Source organism: Pinus tabuliformis, chromosome 4_1 (assembly GCF_031772625.1).
Source record: "Pinus tabuliformis cultivar Carrire ecotype Pingquan chromosome 4_1, CPIR1, whole genome shotgun sequence".
NCBI classification, from domain to species: Eukaryota; Viridiplantae; Streptophyta; class Pinopsida; order Pinales; family Pinaceae; genus Pinus; species Pinus tabuliformis.
Genome location: NC_142303.1, coordinates 55,826,661 through 55,852,225, shown reverse-complemented (window position 1 = coordinate 55,852,225; position 25,565 = coordinate 55,826,661). Strand labels below are relative to the sequence as shown.

Here is a 25,565-nt window from a genome sequence, read left to right as displayed (position 1 = left end):
AACTTATGAGAAGAGTATACAGCACTACACAGCAATTGCAATTTGAGAATGGATACCGTTGCAGAAAAGCCGACGCTTGAACGAATGATTCTGGTATGCCCTCAAAAAAAACGCTTCTATGCATTCAATGTCAGGTATTCCTTGCTGGCGGTATGTCAGGTATTCCTGCGCGGAGAGGGGCAGCGATACATTCAAATATTCATGCGCAGAGAGGGACAGTATCAGGTATTCCTGGGCGGAGGCACCAAAAACGCACATTCAGCAGGGCAGAGAGCGCAGTGTCAGGACAGAGGGCGCAGAGGCAGGAGTTACAGCTATTTTAGGGACTGGGACCTGAGCTCTGATACCATGTCAGGCCAGGGTAACTCCAGAATGAGCGGGAGAGAAAACTGATATATTATTCATTAGTTAACACACATTTATATACATAAACTTGACGGATCAGTTCATCTTCTTGATGACTGTCCAGTTCACCCATCCGTTTCGGATTAGGTGTCAACAAATTTCACCAATGAAGTCCAATCCCATTGCTGGAAAGGGCTTTCAACAAAGATAGGCTTTAATGGCAAGGGCAACAATTTTCTCTTTCCCTCAAAAATCTGGCATTTATGGCATGAGGTAACTTGCTTGTGAATGTTAGGGAAAAGAGTAGGCCAGTAGAACCAGCTCTAAGGATTTTATTGGCAGTGGTTTTCCAATAAATATGTCCACCGCAATCACCTTCATGGAATTCCTGCATGACTTTTTCTGTGTCATCCTTTAACAAGCATTTAAGTAAAATACCCCAACATCTTTCCAATAAAAAACATTTAATATAATGCAAAATTTAACTGCTTTTAACTTCAGAAATCTTGCCTTTGTTTTCAAACTAGGAGGAGCATTTAAATTAAATAAGACATAAAGCAAGTCTGCATACCAAGGTGAGTTCAGAAATGCCTCATCAATTTGTGGAGTCACCTATTCCTCTTGATTATCTAATGAATCAACCAAGTTAATGTCTAATGCATGGAAATTTGACTCAGCCATCAATTTAGCTAGTCCCTAGCCTTTGATTAACTTGGTGGACTTGATTTCTAAGTCATACTCAAGTATGACAGCAATCCATTTGCCTCGTTTTCCATCAAGTCCATTTTGCGTCAAAATGTCTTTGACCACTGAATTAGGTACATAAGCAATAATATGGGAATGCAAAATATATACTCTAAAATCTTTTATTGCTTTAACCAATGCAAAGGCTTGTTTTTCCATAATGTTGTATTTCAAAGATGCATCTCTTAAAGCTTTACTAAAGAATGCAATAGGCTGTTCAAAACCTTCATTGTTTTTCTGTAGTAAGACTGCTGCAATAGTGTGTTCAGAAGCAAAAGAGAAGATTATGAAATCTTTTGTAAAATCTGGGCTAATCAACACTGGTGCTTTGGTCAACGCCTGTTTAACTAAGTCAAAGGATTGTTTAGCCTCAATATTCCACTTGATTTCTGAATCCTTTTTAAGCATGTTTGTTATGTTTCTAAGAAGTTCTGCAAGGTTAGGAATGAATCTCCTTAGGAAATTTATTTTGCCAATAAAAGATTGAAGCTCTTTGATGTTTCTTGGATGACTGATTTTTAATATTGCTTCAATTCTATTGTGTTATCACTCAGGTTGTCCCTTGGCTCCTTAAGGGATACGGCCGAGGTAACCACAAACCAATCTTTGGGCTGCAGGTCCTAACCTACCTGCAGTCAGAGAGGGCTCTCTCTTTAAAATTTAGCTTTGTTTTGGGTTGATTTTAGGCTAGTTACAGTGTACATGGGTTTTGTTTTGATTTTGGTGAGAAGGATGATGTTTTCAAATAGAGTTGGGATGCATAGTGTGAGAAGTTCAAACAATTGGGCATGGAGTCATGGATTAGGGCTTGCTGTTGCGTTTTCTTGGTCACAAGAGGAATACGGAGCAGGATAGCTACACATAGAACAATATCAGGCTGGAATAAAGATTGAATGAAGGTCAAAGATGAAAGGCAACTAAGAATCTTTCATTAGCTCACAGAGAGGGAAGGTGAATGAAAGTTTGTCTAGGAGCAGTCAAGAATTCCTAAATAACAGTCATATGTGAAAGAAACAGGGTAAACATGATCATTTAAGTATGCATATTCATAACCATTTCTGAAGAAAGCATATAGAAATAACTAGAACTGAGCATAGGGTGCAGTCAAGCAAAACCTAAGCTATTCTTCTTTCTTGTTATTTAGACGGTAACACAATGGTGCATAAACATATGTAAACTGTAAACAGAGATAGGAAAACACTTATTGAGCCATGTAGTAGCACAAGAATTCCACAGTCACTCTTTGGCCATTAAATAACACAACAGTCAATTCTTCATCCAAAGCATTCCAGCAGTCTTTGATTACAGAGCTTCTCAAAAATACAGCGCAAGTCCAGAATGAGGATTATCAACCAACCAACCCTTTAAACAATGAATTAGGGTGGTTTATATAGAGAAAATATCCAAAAATATCTATTACAGCAGACCTTAAACAGGTCTGAGGGAAATGAGTTCTTTAACCTAATCTTGTCCTGAAATTAATGCAAGAAAATATCTTTTGAGCTGCGCTGGAGGCAGCTGCATCAAAATGAGTTAATATCTGTCCTTATGGCTCTGTGTTGTTCATTTAGCCATAACTGTGCTTTGGGCTTTGATCCCCTGCTCTTGAGTGGCTTTGATGTGCATTAACTGTGATCTGAGAGCCTTAAATGGCTTCACCGCTTTCTTTGACTTTGCTTGGGGGCCTTTAATGTTCACCTGCTTTGGTATTGCCGATCTGATACTCTTTGTCGCTTCACTGATACTCTTTAATTTAATCTGGGCTTCATCTTTCCTCTGATACTCTTTCACAGTTGATTCGGGCCACTTTCTCTCTCTTGATACGTTTGAAACTGTCAAATCGCCCCCTTTCTGCCCTTTCAAGGCAAAAATAGCTGCTGCAAATGTTTTTCGTGGCCTCTAGAATGCTATCGGCGCTGGCCGATTAAATATGAACCTTTATGAAGAAATCCTGTCAAATTGCGAATTTTTGGGTTTTGCAGGTAGCCGAGCAATAGGCAGCCTTCCATTTTGATCATTTTTTCTTAGCGATGCGCGATTAGCACTAAGCGCTAATCGCGCATCAAAAACTGCCTCAGTTTTTCATTCTGGGCATCCTTTGCTGCGATTTTCGCCCTTCGCGCCTTTTTCAGTGATGACGTCAGCATGATGTCAGTGGTGGGTCCCGGTACGGCAGTGACGTGGCAGGGTGACGTGGCAGTACGGCAGGGTGACGTGGCACAGGACACGGTGGCAGGGTAGGGACGGAGGCAGATGCGGTGGCAGTGACACGTAGCAGTGGGGGGGTCGACGCAGAGGTGACGTAGCGCTGACGTGGCACTGACGTCAGGGGCGGAGAGACAGAAGGCAGTTTGTGGTTTTATCGGACCGCCTTCTGTACGGGGGTAGTTTCTGTCAGAGGGGCTCCGATACAATGAAAGGCGGACACACGTCCTTCTGTACGACGGCAAAACCGCCTTGCTATCGGACGCTAACTGTCGAGTGACGGGGCGGCTCCGAAATCGCCGATGGCCGTTGGATCTGGGAGGGCGGATCGGAGGGCTAACGGAGTGCGGAGCTGGCGGCAGGTTTATGTGCGGGGGCCCGCCCGAATATTAAATTAATATTGCGCGATGGGGCTTTCGAACTTTGGGTTTGTGGGTAATGTGGGTTTTACATGGTTTGTGCGCCGAGGGTATAGTTTAATCAAAATATTTAAACCAAACCCGAAAATGTGAGCGCGCAGGGTGAAACATCAAGGTTTATGGGTAAGAGAGGGGAAGGGAATGGTTATTAGTTTAACCAGAGGTTAAGCTAACTCCTGGTTTAAGACGCAGATGGGTTAATAGTAGCCCCAGGTGGACTATCATTTCCCAAAACCATATATACATAGCTATAATGCTATAAGGTGGGGTATGTATTATTTTTGGAATTTTATATAGTTTTTGTATAATAGGGGATAAGGAAATGATCTAGGGAGCTAGATAATAGAGTTAGGAGTTAATATGAATTTGTGAGGTGAAGTGTAGGGGAGAGGCTAAGTTTGTGAACTGAAACTTAGACATAGGAAATGAATGGACTGCGGAGAAATGATTTTTACACAAGAAATGTGGCTTCTTTTCACTGAAGAAAGTCAAAGCTTGACTCAGTATTTTACAAAAATGAAGTGATAACAGGACTGGTTGGGCAGATCCCAAGGTCCTCAAGGGGATGTTAGTGAGTGATTTGGGGAATAAGAAGAAGGGGGAGTTAGACATGCCTCGCTTGAGCTCCTCCAAATGAAAAACTGCCTCATAATTGTGATCTGAATAGATATAACACTTGAAAACATGAAATGGATCACATAGCTTGATTCTGCAACCACAAAACTACTTACCCAGCCTACTTACCTAGCATTTTTTCTTCTTTTTGCAAGGGTGCATTTGGACTTGCAGACCCTGATTATCCTCTTTTCTTTTGACTGCCTTCCTATCTAAAATCAACCCTTATCTCTTCCAAGGGCCCAGATTAAGCAGTTGGGCTCCTTCATTTCTCTACCTGGCTACTGATCTGCCAAGCTTAAGCTGTTTGGACAGATATTCATTCTCTATCTTCTAAAACAAGCAATTTAAACCTAGGGAAGCCAAGACTAAGCTGTTTGGCTTTCCCTTATCTGTAGAACTCTTCAAAAATTGTATGATTTTTCAAAATGGAACTTCTTGGAAATATGGAACCTTGCAGCATGAAAAAATGACATATTTGGCATGTAAAACAGTCAATCATGAAATATGAAACCTATTGCAATAGGAGGCTAACATATTGGATCAATCCTAATCCCATCCTTGGAAATAATGTGACCAAGAAGTTTTCCTTCCTCAAGGCCAAACAATGTCTTGTTAGGATTTAGTGAGATGCCAAACCTTCTACATTTTTCAAACACTCTCTCAAATCTGATAAATGTTCCTCATCAGTTTTAGAATAGACAATAATGTCATATAGATAAATCACAATAAAACGGACAATTTCATCAGCAAAGGCAATATCCATTGCTCTTTGGAAAGTGACTCCAGCATTCATTAACCCAAAAGGCAATTTCACATACATGAAAATTCCCCATGGAGTAGTGAAGGCAGTTTTATCCTGATCATCATGATGCACTAAGACTTGGTTATAACCTGAGAAACCATCTAATAAGGAAATTCTACTAGACCCTACTACCTTTTGCAATATATGATCCATTTTAGGTAAGGGGTAGTTGTCTTTAAGGGATACCTTATTAAGATTTCTGAAATCAATACACAATCTGATTTCTCTGGTTTTCTTTCTAGTAGGCACAATGTTAGACACCCATTTAGAGTATCTAAGAGGAAGTATGATTTTAGCATCATACATCCTTTTCACTTCTTTCTCAACCAAAGGCATTAGGACAGGATTTATCCTACGAAGTTTTTGTTTGAATGGTTTTTTATCTTCCTTGATTGGGATTTTATGTTGTATGATACTAGTGTCATATGCTTTTAGATCCTCATAGGTCCAGGCAAAGACATCTATGAACTCTTTAAAAAGAGCTATGTATCGTTGTTTTGTGACAATAGGAAGTGATTTTGAGAGTTTTATCATTTTGGGATTCTGCTCACTACCTATATTGCATTCTTCTATGTTTGCCCCTGTGGGTTCTATTTTTGGCTTTTTTGCTACATCATTAAAATCAAAAAGTTCTTCTAATGGAACTAAACCCCTAGGCAGAACATTATCCTTAAGTTGAAGTACTTCAAATTCTTCTTTTTATGGATCTACTTCATGCAATTCTAATTTATGTACAACTTTATTAACTGAAATATTTACATCAGAATCATCAAATTGTTTATCTACACTAACATATTCAACAATCTGATTTTCTACTTCACACTCTAAATCTATGCTACTGTCTTCATACTCATCCTTGGATTGCAAAAAAAATTCAATCTGCTTATCACTTCCAAATACCTGCCAATATCTCATATTATCAGGTACAGTTGGATGGTGTTTAACTTCCACTATATATTGTCTGTTGGGATGAGGCATTTTACATGTGCTAGCTGAAAAAGCTAAACCATTAGCCAGGACATTCTAATTTCTGGGAATGACAACAAGATCATATTCTACAAAAGTTCCTAGAAAGTCAAGCACAGCATTTTTGTATGCTCTCAACCTAGGATGTTTTGCAGCATACTCTCCCTTAATCTATTTTATAATCAATTCAGAATCCCCATGAACAAAAATTCTTTTAGCACCTAACCTCTTCAATAATTGCAATCCTAAGAGAAGTACCTCGTATTCTGCTATATTATTGGTGCAATGAAAGTTGAGTTTATAGGAATGACCTTCTGCATGATTGTTCCCTGAATTGGACACCCAAACACCTGCCCCTGAACTTGCTTTGCTACAAGAGCCATCAAAGCTCATGTTCCAAAAAGGTTCAGTTTCAATGTTTTGTTGCACAATTTGTGTTTGATTTTCATGTTTTTCATCAATGTCATTTTCTGCCTTGGTAACCTGTGCATCAATGTCTCCATTATTATAAAGAATGAAAGAGTCAAGGTCGGAATGAACAAAGTAAAGAGGATAGTTATGTGGTTTCTCTTGACTACTCACCATATACTTCATTAAAGTTTCCCTATACAGTCTTCTCTGTTGACCAAACACTAGTATAGTGGCATAAGTCATGTCCATTTGTAGGGTCCCTTGTAATTTTGCTCCCCATGAGCGTGACAACAGCATACCATACTTAGGGGGAATGTCTGCAACCACTATATCCATCACTAGACTTTTAGCAAGGATTTGGGCTAAAGTAACACATAGGTCTTTGATAAGACCTAGGCATCTAACTTTGCTAGAATCAAAGGAGTACAAGTCTTTGTAGGGTCTAGTAATGTCAAGTCCTAGTCTCTCCATCACAGTCTTAGGCATTAAATTATGGGATGCACCTGAATCTAGCATAGCATTATGGAGAATTTTATCATGAATATTCAAACTGACATAAAATGGAGGGACCCCTCCTTCTTGTGGTTTGCCTTCAACTTCTGGCCCAAATAAGAGTTCAGGCTGATCATCATTCAAATTTACAGAGTCAGTGTTTTCCCCAATGTTTAATGCTTTCATGACCTGAGTCCTGTATATATTTTTGTTCATTAATTCAGTTAAGGGGATAGAAATTTTCAGCTTGGCAAGTTCATTTTCAATACTGAATGGTGTTTGATTCTTAAGCAGATTTGGAAAATCAGACTTATCAGCAACTATTTTTGTGGCAAGTTCTGTTTGTTGGCTGGTAGAAGGGAAATCAGTTTGAGTAGTTCTGGAAGGAGTATCAATTGTCTTTTTTGTAGTAGCTTCTGTTGGCTTCTTTCCAAGATTTTCAGTGGTTTTCTTAGGAGGATTTTCTGTTGTTTTCTTGGAATCAAAATCAAAGACCTTTTTGACAAGATTTTTAGCATTCTTTTTATTTGCAGTATCTTGATTTTTCTTACTTCTAAGATTATACTGCCTATGGACTTCCATTATGGCATTTTCAAACCCTTGTTTGTATTCATCTGACTCTTCAAAATCCAATTCAGTCTGGGCTATGAGAAAAAGTTCCTACTCCTCTTGAGTGAGGAAAATTGTTTCATCATCATTTATCCCCAACAAATTTATTTGATTATCATCCAAATCTTCCACAATATTCCCCTCATCATCTATGTAATTTTCCTAAAAAGGAGGCTGAACCTATTGGTCTGGACCCTTTTGTTCTCTTTGTTTAATTTGGGGAACATTCCTTCTAAAGTTTTGGTTTCTAGTTTGAGGGACATTTTGGTTTTCTCTTGCTTGATTTTGATCATTAATGTTCACTCTTTGCATCATTTGATTCACTACTCTGACTAAGTTATCAATCTGATGATCAAAAGCAAAAGTAGAAGGTTCTTCTTTTATGGAAATACTATAACATGTGTCGTTTTTCATGCATAAATTTTTTTAGCCATTGATAATAGCTCCTGAAAGAGTGATTTGAGTACAAGAATCTTGCTCAGTTACTAGGGTTTAAATGATAATTTAAATTTTGAATGTAATAGCAAGTATCTCTATTTATCTAAATTTTATTAATTAAAATCCTAAGCCAGAAATTTAATTAATGCTAGGTCCTAGATAAATTTAAATTCTCTGAAGGCAAAATTCGTAGGTCCTTATAAATCAAATTTTAAAAGGTCCCGGGACTAAGGTAAATTAATTATTTTGTTAAATTTTAAGCCTTTGGTCCCCGGGGGTTAAGTCAAAGTCATATTTTTTAGGAAATTAACTCAAAATTTGTACTTTTGAGTTAATTAAAATGCATTTAATTGAAAAATTCGAATTTCCTCGAGAATTTAATATTTCGACGGATGAGATTAAAAGAAATTTTAATCCTCATCAACGGTCAAGATTGCTTTGACAAGGATCACTCGAACTAGTCGTTGTAAGATTTATCTTTAAATAGGAAGTCATTTGTCAATTGATCCATCCAATCTCTGATTCGTGTGCTAAGCTAAAACCTCTCGTGTAATCTTTTTTTGAGATTTCCTCAAAAAAGGGTACCTCTTCTTCATCAGAATCAACAAGAATATCTTTGGATCTCTTGTAAGCTACATTTTCATCAAAGATGACATCTTTTCTTACTTCAATATGACGATCCTCTTTGATGTAGATTCTATATGCTTTTGATGAAGCACTATAACCAAAAAATATGCCTTTTCTACTTGTAGGATCCAATTTCTTCCTCTTATCATTTGGAATATGCATATAAACTAGACATCCAAATATTTGAAGATGATCCACACTAGGCTTCTTTCCTGCTTCTTCTCGAGACATATTATTGAGAATTTTATGAGGGCTTCGATTTTACAAATAGACAGTTGTTACAGATGCTTCTCCCCATAAGAACTTAGCGAGATCTTGGTAATGAAGCATAGCTCTAACACATTCTTCAATTGATCTGTTCTTCCTTTCAGCCACGCCATTATGTTTAGGGTTATAAGAAACAATTAGCTCCCTCTTTATTCTTGCTTCCTTGGAGGATGCTATAAGCTCTTTGGAGGTGTACTCTCCCCCATTATCAGACCTTAAGGTTTTTATCTTCTTTTCTATCAAATTTTCTACTTCATTCTTGAATTCTTGAAATTTCGCAAATACATCATCTTTGTTCTTGAAAAGGTATATCCATGTTTTCCTAGTGTAATCATCAATAAATGTTACATAGTATTGATGACCTCCAAGAGATTTTACTGCGATAGGTTCACATACATCAGAGTGTATGAGATCTAAGGTGTTTAGGGATCTTGTATCACTTCTTGCAAAGGGTTTCTTCACATTCTTGCCTAGAGCACATCCCTTACATATTCCTTCATGTTCTTCCTTCAATTCATGGATGCCAGTAACCATTTGATTTAGAGATGGCAATATCTTGAAGTGAAGATGTCCATACCTTCCATGCCATAATTCAAAAGAGCTAACATTTAAGTGTACTAGTGCTTGAGGAAGAGGTGTAAGAAGTTTATACAACATCCCCTCACGATTCCCAATTATCTTAGCATGTTCAATACTAGAACCATTTCCCCAAACCAAAACTTTGCCATCAACAAAAGCAATCCTATCACCTGTAATTCTAGACAAGAAATAGAAAGCAATTTTTTCTTCAAACCAAGAACATAGAGTATATTATTGAGATGAATGCTTCCACTGGTCTCTAGCTCCAACAAAGTAGATGTAATCTCTTTCATAGGATAGCTCTTCTTGTCTCCAAGTTCGACTGAATGGGAAGAGGTCCCTTTTGATAAAGTTTGGAGTTGATTGCATTCGCTTGTCATATGTCTAGAAGCTCCACTATCAATAACCCATACATTGTCATCCTTAAAAGTACCTGTGAGAGCGGAGAAGAAACTTCCATCCATCACTTCTTTTGCTAGCTTGGAGATGTACTTCAAGATGTATCCTTTGATAGTTACAAGAAGACTCCCAAGAGTCTTGACACTTTTCTTCATAAGGCTTTCCATTGAGAAGAAAGAGTAGATGATTGCTTCTAGATTGCTCTTCAACCAAGATGTCAACAAAGATGTGATCTTCCAACTTCCTTCCTTCACCTCAGCTCTGATACCATGTTGGAAAACCAAAGTATTTGTAGATTAGAGTTGACTTTCCTTACTTGATAATTACTTGTAATGTTAGTTGGCCTTTTATTACTTTTATTTCTTCTTCATCAAGCAATTACCAAAAACAAGGAAGATCACAAACATACAAAGTACACAAGATATAGACTCCATGCCAGGGAAAAACCCCTCCAACAGGAAAACCCAGAAAGAATACTTCTCTTCTTATAGAATCCGATAAAAATGAGACTTCCACGACCCAGCGACCAAAGTCAAATTTCTTCCCAAGCAACAAGATAGCCCTCCAACACGATCTCCTCTAAACAAGTCAAAGTCTACCAAAGTCAACGAAGGTCAAACTTTTGCCAAATTTGCCTCATCAAAATCTTGGCCCTGCAACTTCAAGTCTACAATTCGGACCTACAACTTCGGCCCTTGCAACTCCCACAAAATACCCTGATCTTCTCACGTGTGGAAAGAAAAGATATATTTTCAAGCCTTCTTCCTCGCTTTGACTTTTTCGCTCTTCTTTCTTCTTGTCTTGCTGCATTTCGAACTTGTGAAGTGTGTGCTCCAATAGATCGAAGTCTTTGGCTATATATACACCTTTCAAAAGGTTGAATAGGTCTCTTCTAGGCCGACTTCTCTTTGGCAGGGCTGACTTGGCCTTGGAGGAAAAATTGACTTGCTAGGCTCAAAAATAATGACTTTTTTTTGTTACAACAAGTCCAGATGGGACTAAAATACATGACAAAAATTCTTCTTTGACTCAATAAGCTCTAGAAGCATGAAGAGCATGCTTTGATCTAGACTTTGAGCATGAAACCCATGCTTAAATAAATAATTTTTATTCTCTTTTTTATATAAAATATACAATGTCATGATTACAAAAGCCATTATGAAGATCGAATCTAGTTACATTCTCCAACAATATGCACATAAATCAAATTGATAAGCCAAGGCATTGATCCTTCATTCTCCATAGTTTTATACCTTTTTTTAAATCATTGAATTCAAAGTAGCATGTGTTTGGAATCTATTTGAGCACCTTGAAGACTTATCTTAGCCCTCTAGGTTTAGCCATAGGTTTGTTGAACTCGCTACTTTGTTTCACCTTGAGCACTACATTATTGAAGATTATTCTGGGGTGTCTACATAACAGGATCTTTGGAGGGTATTTAACCTGGGAATCCTTGGGCTACTTGATCGCCAAAACCTGTTGGGAAATCCTTCCTTTTGGGGGGTAAGTCCACCCACAAGACAGCAGGTTAACTGCTACTAGGGAGATAGTTGTGGTGGATCCCACTGTTGCACTTAACCTAGAGTTCCTAGTGCGGCTTTGCACTAGGGTGCTAGATTTTGTAGTAACAAGCACAAATTTTGCACATCTCATCTATACTAGATGTTTATTCTCTTAATATTTTTAAATACTACATTGAGGCAACTTATGCCTTTTGTCACTTTAAATTTAGGCAACAATGCTATACATCTCAATCAGATTGCCCTGTAGAACACAGCATACGTCTCTAATTGCAATTTTAATAATAAATATTCATGCCTTACAATAAATAGAACAGTTAATAATAAATATTCATTATGACATCAATAATTTTTGGTTATATATTTAATACATAATGATTGTTTATATTCTAACAGTATCACATAGGTGGTAATATACCCTACATATAATACACAAGTAATGCAATTGATTCCTAGGCTTTCTTCCCATTCCAGTTTTATTTCCGTAATGAAGAAAGGAAAGAAATAAAGAACCTTTTCTTCACAATAAGCTTGCATCTTCCTGGCTTGTGTCATTGCAAGCTTAAATCGTTCATTCCTGCATCGTTGTCCAAGTCGTAGCATGCAAACTATCCGACTGAAATCCTTCTTTTGGTACAGGACCATGCATGTTGCTGTAAGATTGTCTCTGCCAGCTCTTCCAGACTCTTGATAATAACTTTCAATTGATTTGGACATTGTATTGTGGATCACAAACCTCTGCAACATAACAGATATTGTCAACAGTAAAACTCATAGATAAGAAAGTAATGAATGTATACACCTACTGCCAATGGAAAAAGAAAATTGCTTATTAGAAAACTAAAGTTGCAGACTTAAGAAAGATAAATGGAAACAAACTCTCAGCACATAATATGTGTAAGAAAGGGTTAATGATGACAATATAGCATGTCAAAGAAACTCCATTTAAAAATGGTTGCAGTTAAGATCCCCTGTTGCCTTTATCAGCATACTGTAGTAGATTGAGACTATTATTACTAAAGGAAACAAAAAAATCCACTGATCTAGGTTTCCAACGATTCAGTCATAAGTGTTATTCATGCAAAGAAATGGTTTCTACGATTAAAAGATACAGATATATGCAATACTTATTCATGGTTAGAACTTAGAAATGAATAACACCTTAAACATTTTTTGAGTACAACAATCTTTCTAAGTGAAATGGATTAGGAAGCGGAGTTTACAAACTCAAAGGAGACTGCATAAATACATAAGTGGGGAAAGCTGGCACGATTTACCAAGCATTGCATGATTATACATTTCAAACTCACAATGATGACCAGAATATACAGATAAACAACATTAAGAAAATGAAAAGCAACAAATCATCAAACTTACTACATCAGATTTGTCTATGCCCATTCCAAATGCAATAGTAGCACAAACCACCTGCACCTCACCACTATGCCACCTTTTCTGTACTTCCATTCTCCCACGGGCTGCAAGCCCTGCATGGTAGTATACCGTCTTCACATGAAACTTGTCATTTAAGTATTTGCAAACATCCATGCACTCATTTTTGGATAGGCAGTACACAATTCCACACTGTTGGTTGAAACGTTCTGTAATTGTTTGCCCAAGCTGCTTTAAAGAGTCTTTGTTTTTAAGGATAACCTCATAGGAGAGATTGGGACGATCAAAACTTGTTTCAAGCACCAGAGCATGGGGTATCCGGAGAACTTTCAATATGTCCTATGCAAAAAAGCACAATCACACCAGAGTTAACATAAATATATTCTTGGCATCTAAGATATTCAAAAGTGTTTCAGCTTAATCAAACATATCATACAACATTATTAATAGTACCCCTCGTACTGCTTGAGTTGCAGTGGCCGTGAGAGCCATCACTGGCACATTTGGAAATTTCTGCTTCAAGCATCCTAATTCCCTATAGTCAGGTCGGAAGTCATGACCCCATTGGCTGCAGAAAGGTAAACTCCCTATGAGAGATAATAGATGATATTAGGGGCATTACGACATAAAAGAAGATGAACTTAACTGCTCTTGTTCTAGAATGATCTGTGTAAGTTAAATTGACTTCAAAACTGACTGGAACAAAGGATCAGACCAAGTTGTATTTAGTTTATTCAGAAACAATACCTAACACAATGTGCTTCATCAATAACAAATCGTGCAAGCTTTCCCTGTAACAATAGCATATTACGACATTTAATTAATGTAGGCTAGAACCTTGATTTGAACATTCCTTTACTCAAGATACTCTAGCAGTATATCATAGCATATACTGCATGGAACTAGTGCCACAAAGTTCAAACACCTTTCTGAGAGATATTGACATTCCTTTTAATCTCAAGAACATTGTGAATCCAGGATATACCTTTCCCTGCAATGATTTTAGAGCCTCTTGAAATGATGAGCTGCCAGCAATCTTTTCGGGAGTCACATACAATAACTTGCATGATGGTTGAACTTTCCTGCTAACCAAACTTTGAAATGAGATGCAAATTTGCTCCAAGGAATCAATGACTGCCAAAATCATGACTCTATATGAGCTCTAAGCAAAACCACTCCATGCAACTGTAGCTTGATGAGTGTCAGAAAAACCCCAAAAGAATGTAGGAAATGAATTGTTAAAGCAAGTATTAGTTTATAATGGTCAATTAGATATTAGATTTCAGCATTAATAAATTCAATTTCACTTTAGTTTATTTTATGTTTTTATGTCTCGTTTCACTTTATTGTGTTTCTCAGTCTATCCCACATTCATAAAGTGGATTGAATTGACTTGATAAGAAAGCTTTCACTTTCTCATTATGAAATACAGTATGAAGAACTCCTTCAAGTTATCTTGGCTTCTTTATGTGCTCAATTTCCCTAAAATCGACTGATAGAAATAAACTTTCACATGCAGTTTTTAAATCTAAGTGCAACTAATCTATCATGAGAAATATCATATGACCTTAGTTTTTAATGCAAAAATCAGCATGCAATGCATCCTATCCTAACATGCATATAGTAATGGGACATATAAATTTCAACAATTTGGTCAAGATCAGCAAAAAGGAAGCAGTTAGAGAAATGCCAAAAATTTCGAAACCTTCCAATACGACATGTGAATCTTGTCGGCACGGAAAACAGACAAAAGTCGAATTCAAGACAAAGGAACACTTTGTGTCACGTCCATTGGAATTAATACATACTGATCTATGTGGTCCTATGAGAACAAAAGGCTTAGACGGCGAATTATACTTTATGATAATGATAGATGATTACACCAGAATGACAGCCGTCAGTTTCCTGAAGAAAACATCTGAGGCATTCGAGTGTTTCAAAATCTACAAGGAATTGGTCAAAAATGAAACTGATTTGAAGATCAAATGTCTGAGATCAGATAATGGCGGAGAATTCACATCCAAAGCATTTCAGCAATACTGTGACGAAAATGGAATAAAAAGGCAATTCTCAACAGCCAGAACACCACAGCAGAATGGAGTTGTTGAAAGGAAAAATAGAACCGTACAAGAAATGGCTAGAACAATGTTGAAGGACTCAAACTTAGACGATAAATTCTGAGTTCAAACAATTGATACTGCCGTATTCATCTTAAACAGAGGCCTGCCCAAGAACAACTGTAACATAACTCCGTACTAACTATGGAAAGGAAGACCGGCTAAAATCAAATACTTCAAAATATTTGGATGTAAATGTTACATCAAAAGAGAAGACCAAAAATTGGGCAAATTCGATTCCCATGTTGACGAAGGTATTTTCATTGGTTATTCGCACAAAAGAAATGCTTATAGATGCTACAATCTGAGGCGAAAACAAATAGTTGAAAGCATAAATGTTACTGTCGATGAAAATGGAGTTTTAAAGGATCACAATGAGATCATCTCTCCAAGCAAATCTGAGGGGCTTGAGGTAGAATCTGTGAAGGACGAAGAAGAAGTTCCAAAACAAGACCAATCAAATAAGGGAACAACAGTCAACCAAGAGGAAATAAGAAAGGATCAGCAAGATGTACAGGAAACTTCTCCAAATGTTTTAAAAGAATGGTGTCAAAAGAATCATCCGTCAAATCAAATCATTGGCAACATAAATGAAGGAATTAGAACCAGAAGAAGTCGACAATTTTGTTCATCACAGCAAGCCCATCTTGCTCTATTAGCGACTTTTGAGACTAGCAATTTTGAGGAAGCTAGTCAAAATGAACATTGGGTAGCAGCTATGAATGAAGAACTGGATCAAATTGAGAAGAATGACACTTGGGAATCGGTTCCACGACCAAAGGATAAAAATGTTATTGGAACTAAATGGTTCTTCATAAACAAATTGAATGATGACGGACAGGTTACCAAGAACAAGGCAAGATTAGTCTACAAAGGATATGCACAGGTTGAAGGAATCTATTATTTTGAAGAAACATTTGCTCTCGTTGCCAGAATGGAAGCTATCAGGATGTTTCTTGCTTATGCTTGCTCGAGAAAAATGAAGGTCTACCAAATGGATGCTAAGTCAGCTTTTATAAATGGTGAATTGGAGGAAGAAGTTTACATTGAACAACCCGAAGGTTTTCTGCTCTCTAACAAAGAAGACTACATCTGCAGATTAAAGAAGGCTCTATATGGTCTCAAGCAAGCTCCTAGGGCTTAGTATGCTCATCTTGATGGATATCTACATCAATAGGGATGCAAAAAAGGAAGTGTTGACAACAAACTTTATGTGAAAGTGGATCGAGATAACCTAACAATTATCGAAGTATATGTGGATGATATAATCTTTGGAAGCAGTGATGACAAATTAAGTAAAGACTTTGCCACAAAAATGCAAAGTGAGTTTGAAACATCTATGATTGGCGAACTGACATACTTTTTAGGGCTTCAGATTTCTCAGTAGGATAAAGGAATATTCATATATCAAACCAAGTACATAAAAGAAATGCTCAAGAAATTCCGGATGGAAGATTGTAAGCCAGTGCTTACCCCCATGGTAACAGGTTGCAAGTTAATCTTAGAAGATTCATCAAAGGATGTGGACCAAAGGTTGTATAGATCCATGATTGGTAGTCTCCTATATGTGACAGCCTCTTGGCCAAATGTGATGCAGGCAGTTGGACAAGTAGCACGATTCCAAGCAACACCAAAAGAATCCCATATCATTGTCGTCAAAATAATTCTTCGATATCTTAAGGGCATAGTGGAGTATGGTCTATGGTATCCCAAAGGAAATGATTTGGTCATCCAAGCTTATACAGATGCAGATTGGGCAGTAAGTGTTGATGATTGTAAGAGTACCAGTGAAGCAGCGTTCTACTTAGGTGGTTGTTTTGTCTCATAGTTAAGTAAAAAGCAGTCTTCAATCTCGTTATCCACAGTGGAAGCAGAATACATCGCGGCAGCAGCTTGTTGTACTCAAGTTCTCTGGATGAAGCAAACCTTGCAAGATCTTCAAGTTAAGTTTGATGAGCCTATTCCCATCTTCTACGATAACGCCAGTGCCATTAGTGTCTCCAAAAATCTTGTGATACATCCCAAAACAAAGCACATTCCAATCAAATATCATTTTGTTAGGGAGCAGGTCGCCGAAAAGAATATCAAGCTTGAATATGTTGGCACAAAGGAACAAATTGTTGACATCTTTACCAAACCATTACATCATGAAGCATTTGAGTATCTTCGCCAAAAGCTTGGGATTCTCCCAAGTTCTCATTAGAATTTTTCTCTTATCTAAATAAGTAAAATGGGGGAGTGGAGGTGTGTACAGGTCCGCACGATGACAGTTTGTCAGGGGGAGTTACCCTTTGCCATTGATGACAAAGGGGAAGAGAAGGCAGTAGGAAGATGCGTCATGATCGCAAGGGGAGTACTTGTGTTGCCATCAATGCCAAAGGGTGAGATTGTTGATCAATAGTTGTCATTGATGTCAATCCAAGAAGCACCAGGGGCTACCCCGATCTTGCATGGGTATTTTGACTTGACAACTTACTCTATTCTTAGTCAAGGATCTTCTGGATGGATTCTACTCATTGAGATGTTTTCGTTCATATATGGCACACCACGTAATTCTTCACGGTTTGAAAGATATTCGTGTTTGAAGTTAGAAACCCCACTTAGTGGGCTAAAACCTTGTGGGGTTGTGGCATGGCACTCATAATTGGTTGTGGTCATTGAATAGTCAATAATTAATAACGCTTTTTTGTGCTCCTAAAATCCCTCCAACGTTCACTTGTTGAGGACCTTCTCAACTCAAGACAATCACATAAATAATGACCCTCATATCCTTCTCTAGTAGGAATTTTGTGGCTTCAAACAGGTCATCATCGCATTTCACTATAACTTTTTTTCTACGAAGCTGAAATTAAAACCCATTTGAGCGGAAATCTTGATGAACCTCGTGACCGAATTTCAGATCTTGGTTCGCTATATTTTCAGAGATATGATCTAAACAAGTTAGGGTTTTTGCAGACTCTTGAATTCCATGTCAAATAGGTGACGTTGGGAAAATCGTCAAAACTCTCTTTGAGCACTGTATTCAAATTTCGTAAATAGTGACAGAAAGAGGATGGGTTGTAGTTTGTTGGGTATCGTTTTCAGGGCTGAAGGTTGCAACAGTGACACGTGGCACTTCGTACAAGTTCGCTCTATTGAACCAATCTATAATCAAATCATCATGGGAGATTGGGCATAACTCTTTCTTGAAGAATCCAATCTTAAACAGACATGTGGGATTGCAAAGAGGACTCAGAGAGTTACCACAAGACGAAATTTCAGACCCTGGAGATCCGAAATTACATAGATACAACAGATTCAATATTGATCTCCTAGAAGGCAAGAAAAAGCATGCATTCGAGGATCATTGCAGTGAGGACCACACATCAACAATCAAGGATAAGTCTCCTACAGCAAGGTATGTATGATTAGTGTTTACATTTGAATTTTGAGTATTATCTCTATTATATGTTTTTGCAGGACAACGTAAGTATACACAAAGTCTCGATTATGTCTCTATGTCTCTATATGTCACAGTTACTTTTGATACCACATTTCAGATGTCCTATTCTTAATACTACACATTTGATAATACATATTCTTGATGCTACACCAAGTCTACTAAATCTATATGATGTTGTAAGTTCATGTTACTTGTCTTGTCATAGTTGATAGAATGGTCTCTGTTGTTGTACTTAGAACTTAGTCCATCACAAGTCTAGGGTTTGTCATCAGTTTTTATTGTATATATCTTTAGGTCAATTTTGGATATAGTCTTGCATAGAGTCCATGCCTATATCAAGAGTGGGAGTCTTTGTCTACTGCTGCAACAAGTCAACAACAAAAGTGACAAACACACTTCAGGTACGCATTATAATTTTAATTTGTATTTATTCATTATTATGCACTTACATGTGTTTTGCAGGCAGAGGTAAGTCGAAGGGCATTTTGTTTTGTTTTGGGATTGGTTTCGCTGAGCAAATTTTGCATGCAGGTAGAAGAAGATTCAAGTACAACATCAAGCAAGAATTCAAGAGCAAAAGTATCAAATCAAAGGAAGCATTGCAATGAGAGATCCTTGAAGACATGACAGCCATCCAGATATCGTGAAGTAATGTTAATGCCAAGAGTCATCATTGTAAAGTTGTAAAAGAGTCATTTGTAAAAGAGTCATCATTGTAAAGATTGTAAAAGAGTCATCATTCTGCCTAGAGTTGAAGAGGCAGTGTTGGGAGGTTGTAGCATAAAAACTATGCTGAAACATAGAAAACTGATAGCTTGTAGAGCTGAAACACGAAGACTGGTAGCTTGAAGGCTTTAATATAAAAATACACACAAGTATTTAATATAATAATTTATTAATATATGAAATGTATAAGTTGATTTGAATGTACAATGAGGCCCCTGCTTTTATACCACAGCAGGTGACCTTTCGTGAATGGGCATGTCTTTTAGACATGCCTTTTCACTTAATTTAATGATTATTTAACCTAAATAATATTTAATTATTTAATATTAATATTTATTGATCTAATTGTTATGAATTATATTCATAACATAGCCTCTCCATTCGGAAGCTTTGTCCTCAAAGCTTTAACGCTGGGGATTTTCTTCACTAGTGTCTGTCATCTCGACGTATATAATCTGGCGTTTTATAGCTTGTCAGTAACATTCCCTTGGATTTTATTTTTTTTAAGTATGAAAATTTAAAATTTTAATTACGCATATTATCGTTTTCTGCTAGACTTGACCACATGACTTGACCATATTATCGTTTAATTACGCATATTATCGTTTTCTGCTGAAGTTGCCACGTCCTGGTTCTTCCCCTTCTTCTTCTTCTTCTCCGGACACACAACTGCATAGTGTCCCATCTTTTGACAATTCCAACACTTCACCTTGGAATAGTCCTTCTGTGTGTTCCCCCGTTTACCTTTACCTTTGCCTTTGCCCCCACCACTGCTTGTGGAAGCCTGCTTCTTCCCTTTGCCTTTCTTGCCTCCTGCCACCAGTGCTACATCCTCATCCTGCTCAACTGGCTTGGCTGCCCCAAGCTGACTTTTCCTGATCTCTGTCTGAATGCAATCATCCCAAAACCTCTCCCATGTGGGAAGAGTCTCACATGCACAAACCCCATCAGCAAAGTTCAACCATGAACGGGGGAGGCCATTCACTGCAATCCGCACCAACTCAGTGGGTGGAATGGCCTCTCCAATCGCTGCCAACTCATCTCTCACATTAGTAATCTTTGTGAGATATCCAGTTGCACTATCATTACCCATCTTAATGTTCTTCAGCTTCTCCTTCAGGACCATCTTCCGGTTCTCATTGGTACTCTAGTAGAGATTGGACAATGTTGTCCACATCTCATGGGCATTGCTCTTTCCTCTCACATGAGGAATGCAATGGTCTTTGATTCCGTCTAGAATCAGCCTCTTACCCTTGTTGTTCTTTTTATTATAAGCTGTCAACTGAGTAGCATCAATAGGCACAACAACAGGGTTCTGTGTGGTATGCACCATGATATCCCAGACTTCTGCCTCCTCAAAGATACTTTGCATTCTCTCCTTCCAAACGCTGTAATTTGTATGCCCATCCAGCCTATCCTCCACCCTCAATCCCAATGACATCCTACTGTCCTAAAACTGAAAAATAGCACTGCTGTAGTAAAGATAAAACTATTGTTTATGAAAAAAATCAGCTTGCTGGAATTTTCTGAGTGAAAAATCAGCAGCTGTAATTTTTCCTTTTGCTGTCCCAAACTGTCCTTCAGCACTCAAACTCCAATACCATGTAGAAATTTCTCATTTCCCACCCCGGTTTTCAGTTTCTCCTTATTTCTCCCATATAGTTATGTCATTTCCCATAACCATACATTTAACAAGCTGGAAACAATAAATTTGCTGAAAACATAAATTCTGGAAATTTTACAGAATGCTGGAAATTGCAGAAATAAAGATCAGCAGTAATAAACAGCCATTAAAACACATTTAAACACTGAAATTTTTTGTCAATGTGACCCTAGAAAAATCCCCTACAACTCTTGGGGAAAACCAGTTTGAAAGCTCTTCTTTATTTCTGGAAAATGCCTTTTTACAGTAAGAGAAATATTCAGCAAAAATCAGCAAGCAAACTTTTACAACTTATCTCAGCCTTGCTGAAACTCAGCCTTGTTGAAACTCCGCCCTGTTGAAACTCCGCCCTGCTGAAACTCCGCTGTACAGACTTGCTGAAACTCCGCCCTGCTGAAACTCCGCTCTGCTGAAACTCCGCTGCTGAAACTCCGCTGCTGAAACTCCGCAACTCACTGTCCAGGAATCTCCCTTGCTCTGTTGCTCTCCTTCTCTCAATCTGATCATGAAAGAATGAATGACCTTTTCCTCCTTTTCTTCCTTTAATCTAACCCCAAGTGACTTTTGGGTGATCCAAGTGACTTTTGGGTGATCCCTAAATCCAATGGCTGAAATAGATTAAGATCTAAGGCTAAGATTAAATGCTCATTTAAATCTCACTTTTTATTTTTTAATTCACCCCACTTTAATAAAGACCCACTTAGTCATTTATTTCCAAAGTCACTTTTCTTTTCTAATTTTTCATTGACTTTATAAAAGTCACTTTAAAATTAAACTTAGTAACTTGGATCACCCAAAAGTCACTTGGGGTTAGATTAAAGGAGGAAAAGAAGGAAAAGGTCATTCATTCTTTCATGAGCAGATTGAGAAAAGAAGAGCAAGAGAGCAAGGGAGATTCCTGGACAGTGAGCTGCGGAATTTCAGCTGTGGAGTTTCAAAAGAGCGGAGTTTCAGCAGAGCGGAGTTTTAGCAGCGGAGTTTCAGCAGGGCGGAGTTTCAGCAAGTCTGTACAGCGGAGTTTCAGCAGGGCGGAGTTTCAGCAAGGCTGAGATAAGTTGTAAAAGTTTGCTTACTGATTTTTGCTGAATATTTCTCTTACTGTAAAAAGGCATTTTCCAGAAATAAAGAAGAGCCCTCAAACTAGTTTTCCCCAAGAGTTGTAGGGGGGTTTTTCAGGATCACATTGACCAAAAATCTCAGTGTTTAAATGTGTTTTAATGGCTGTTTATTACTGCTGATCTTTATTTCTGCAATTTCCAGCATTCTGTAAAATTTCCAGAATTTGTGTTTTCAGCAAATTTATTTTTTTCCAACTCGTTAAATGTATGGTTATGGGAAAGGGCATTTAACTATATGGGAGAAATAAGGAGAAACTGAAAACCGGGGTGGGAAATGAGAAATTTCTACACCTCACACGCATTGCGAGCACCACAGGTTTATTATTTAGAGAACAAGGGGCCAACCCCTTGTCCACTACTTTAGGGAGTCCTATTCATCATTATGGCACTTATGGACTTCATCACGCTTCCTAGAAAACCCAACGACATGTATTATTGATCATTCGACCTATTGAGACGCTTATTATTTTGTTTATGAGCTAGTTTGGTGGGCTTGTCACGAAAAGTTAGTTGTTTTACACATTATTTTATTTTAGGGGCTAATGTAGGCCCAAGTAGCTATATAAAACTCATTAGAAGTGTATAAATAGAAGTGATGAAGACTCATTTTAGCATCATCACTTGGATTTGGAACTAGTATCTCTTTAGATATTATCACTATCCTTCCCGGAGGATGAATTTTTGGAGCATGAAATGAATTTTTATGTTTGGATGATTTTCATATGTCTTGGAGCTTCTTGATGGCAAGTTTTTGGATGGTTGGATATATTCTTATACATGTAAGTACATTGTAATGCTATTCTTTCTATCTAATTTTGTCACATACATTGTTGCTAGGATTTCGCTATACTATGGCTTATTTGCTGCATCTCTTATGCAAAGTTGTGGAAATTTTGTTTCTAGATAGTGAATGCTTCATGTATGGGCCATGTATAATGAATGAATGTTCTTAGGGATGTTTCATTTCTGAAATTCATCTTGACAAGCCATTTACCTTGCAAAACGAAGTATAAAGTCTTTGAAGTTGCTTTTGTCGTTGCCCTAGTGCCAAACAAAATTGTTTGAGGCTTCCTTGACCTAGAAAATTCAAAAGGTCCATAGTCATAATTCTACCTGACTCGAATCTTCCCAAAGGATTAGACACTGGTCCACCCAAAGGTGATCACCTTAAACTTGGTTCCTTCTCCCCTTTCCTCTTCTCCAGGTCTAGTTCTCTAGGTTACGTAGGGCATCAATTATCTCACGATCTAGACATCCCAATACTTCAATTTTTGGTCCATAACTGCGTCAGTGTATCCTCAAGAAGGCCTCCAAATTTCATGAGATTCTGACGGTGGGATATTGAGATATGGCAAGCCCTAGCTCAAAGACCAATTCTTGCCCTTGGTTTCCGTTAGTCTAGAAACCTCACTAGGATGCATGCATTGCCTTTCATTGAAAATTCATCTCTTTGATCCCTTTGCCCTCCCTAATTAGGTCAAACATATCATTGGTTGCTAAATCCTATCCCCTTGACCAAACCTCGGGTCCACTTGGTCCCATGTGGTCCCATGCATTATCAAGGTTAATTCTTCACAGATCACCTAAAACCCAAGTTTCCACAAGAATTCTAGGACTTAGGGATCTCCTTTATAAGACACATACTCAAAACCTAACCCTAGAAATTTTCCCCAAGCCCTTCCTAGAGAGCCTTCCATCTTGTCTTCCAAGACAAGCAAGCCACATATTTGAGCCTCTCTTGTGAATAGGCTTTCAAAATCACCCCTCGCTGTTATGAAACCAGCTCACAAAAAGATAGAATAGATAGATCAACGCCTTAGAATTCAGTCTCTTCGAGGGGGCAACCTCCTTTACATTACACAAATGAACAATTCTTAGATGATACAAATGACAAGACCTCCTTTCTATATATAGGAGTCTAAGGGGTCATAATATAATCAGAGCCGACATAACAATAATAATGTAAGAGCATAATAATAACAATAGTGGGCTTCTATGGGGCACAATAATAACAATATGGGGACTACATGGGTACAACAATATAATAAGGGGGTTGTACTAATAACAATAAGGGGTTACACTAGTAGTATAGGGGCCTAACATGCCCCTCTCCTTCAAAAAGTGTTGTCCTCAACGCTTGAGTAGTTCTTGATGCTTCTGTATAAAATTCTTGTCCTTCCATGTGGAATATCCAGCGAGTAAGTTCTTCCACTTGATGAGATACTTTGCAATTGATCGATTTCGTAGTTGTCGAGTTCTTGTTTCTGTGGCTGCTCCAGATTCCAGTTTGATTTTTCCTTCCTCTTCAAGTTCTGGCAATATTGTTTGAATTGGAATATTCTGCAACTTTTGAATGAGTGGCCACACTTCTTTGTCCTTCTTCCATTCATCCCTCGCTTCATTTATCCAATTTGTTTGGATAATAAAAATAGCACAAAACAATGCTTCCACATCCTCATTCTTTCTTGAGAGTGCATTTGCAACAAAAGTTTCCTTCCCTTTTCTGTAGATGATGTCAAAGTCATAACCCAACATATTTGTGACCCATTTTTTCTTTTCTTCTAAAGATAATATTTGTTCTAAAAAGTATTTAAGACTATCATGATCCATTTTTATCTTGAAGTGTCTTCCCATTGGGTAAGGTCGCCATTTTTTAAGTGCATGTAGTATTGCCAACATTTCCTTCTCATAAATAGCTTGTTTGAGATGTCACCGTAAAAATACCCAATCACCTACATCAAAACCTTTTTCACTGTGATATTGATCTACCTGTTGTTTCATTCGATTCTACACCAAAGTGGCATTATCCTTTAAAAGTTGGAGAACTTGTTGTTGATGCTCGATGTGATCTTTCACTGCTTGAACCTTTTTCTTCTTGATATGTCCTATCTTAAGAGTTTGAGGAGTGGTAATTTCTTCCAATGCTCTACAAGATATGGTCGGATTCATTTCTTGATACTTGAAGTGATCTTTCACTTGTTGAACATTTTTCTTCTGGATATGTCCTTCTATATTGATAGTTTGAGGAGTGGTAATTCCAACCAATGCATTACAAGATATGGTTGGATTCATTTCTTCTTTCTCGATATGATCTTTCACTTCTTGAACCTTTTTCTTCTTGATATGTCCTTCTATCTTAAGAGTTTGAGGAGTGGTAATTCTTGTCAATGCTTTACAAGATATGGTCGGATTCATTTCTTCTTTCTCTGGGGTATGTTCCTAGCGTATTTCCTCTTCTTTTGATGTTTCTTGATCATTTTCTTCCTCCCCTTCATACTCTATGTAAAATAATTTCTTCTCAGCACACTTATGACCTTTAGTGGATTTGCTATCACAATTGTAACAAAGCCCGTTTTCTCTTTTTTCTTCCAATTGTTGTTGAATAATCCTTGTAGGTTGTGGAAGGCTAGGAGAAAAAACACTTTCATAATTATAGTCGTGAATGGTGGGATTCCTTGTTTCCATAATTTCGCTTTCAATTTTTCTTGCCCATCTGAATGCCTTCTCCAATGAATCAAGCTCCCAAAGACAAACCTCATGTTGAATGTTATCCTTTAAAGTACCTATGAAGACATCAATCATTTTCTTCTCTAGAATATCATTTACCCTTATATTCAATTTTTGGAAGTCCTCAATATGCTCTGCCATTGAACACTTTTGCTTGAG

At 37.7% G+C, this 25,565-nt stretch overlaps 1 protein-coding gene across 3 annotated transcripts in view; it reads right to left on the bottom strand.

Moving 5' to 3' along the window:
* The window catches only part of RECQI1 (RECQ helicase l1), a 233,625-nt gene that overhangs the window by 49,209 nt on the left and 158,851 nt on the right, over positions 1-25,565 (bottom strand). For 2 of the 3 annotated variants that reach the window (XM_089419188.1, XM_089419186.1), the window contains exons 5-9: positions 13,819-13,915; positions 13,581-13,624; positions 13,287-13,401; positions 12,819-13,172; positions 11,955-12,179 (exon numbers count right to left, since the gene is read on the bottom strand). In XM_089419188.1, coding sequence (XP_089275314.1) covers positions 11,955-12,179; positions 12,819-13,172; positions 13,287-13,401; positions 13,581-13,624; positions 13,819-13,915 — 835 coding nt within the window. The remainder of the gene's footprint in view (positions 1-11,954; positions 12,180-12,818; positions 13,173-13,286; positions 13,402-13,580; positions 13,625-13,818; positions 13,916-25,565) is intronic. The other variant, XM_089419187.1, reaches the window with a different exon arrangement.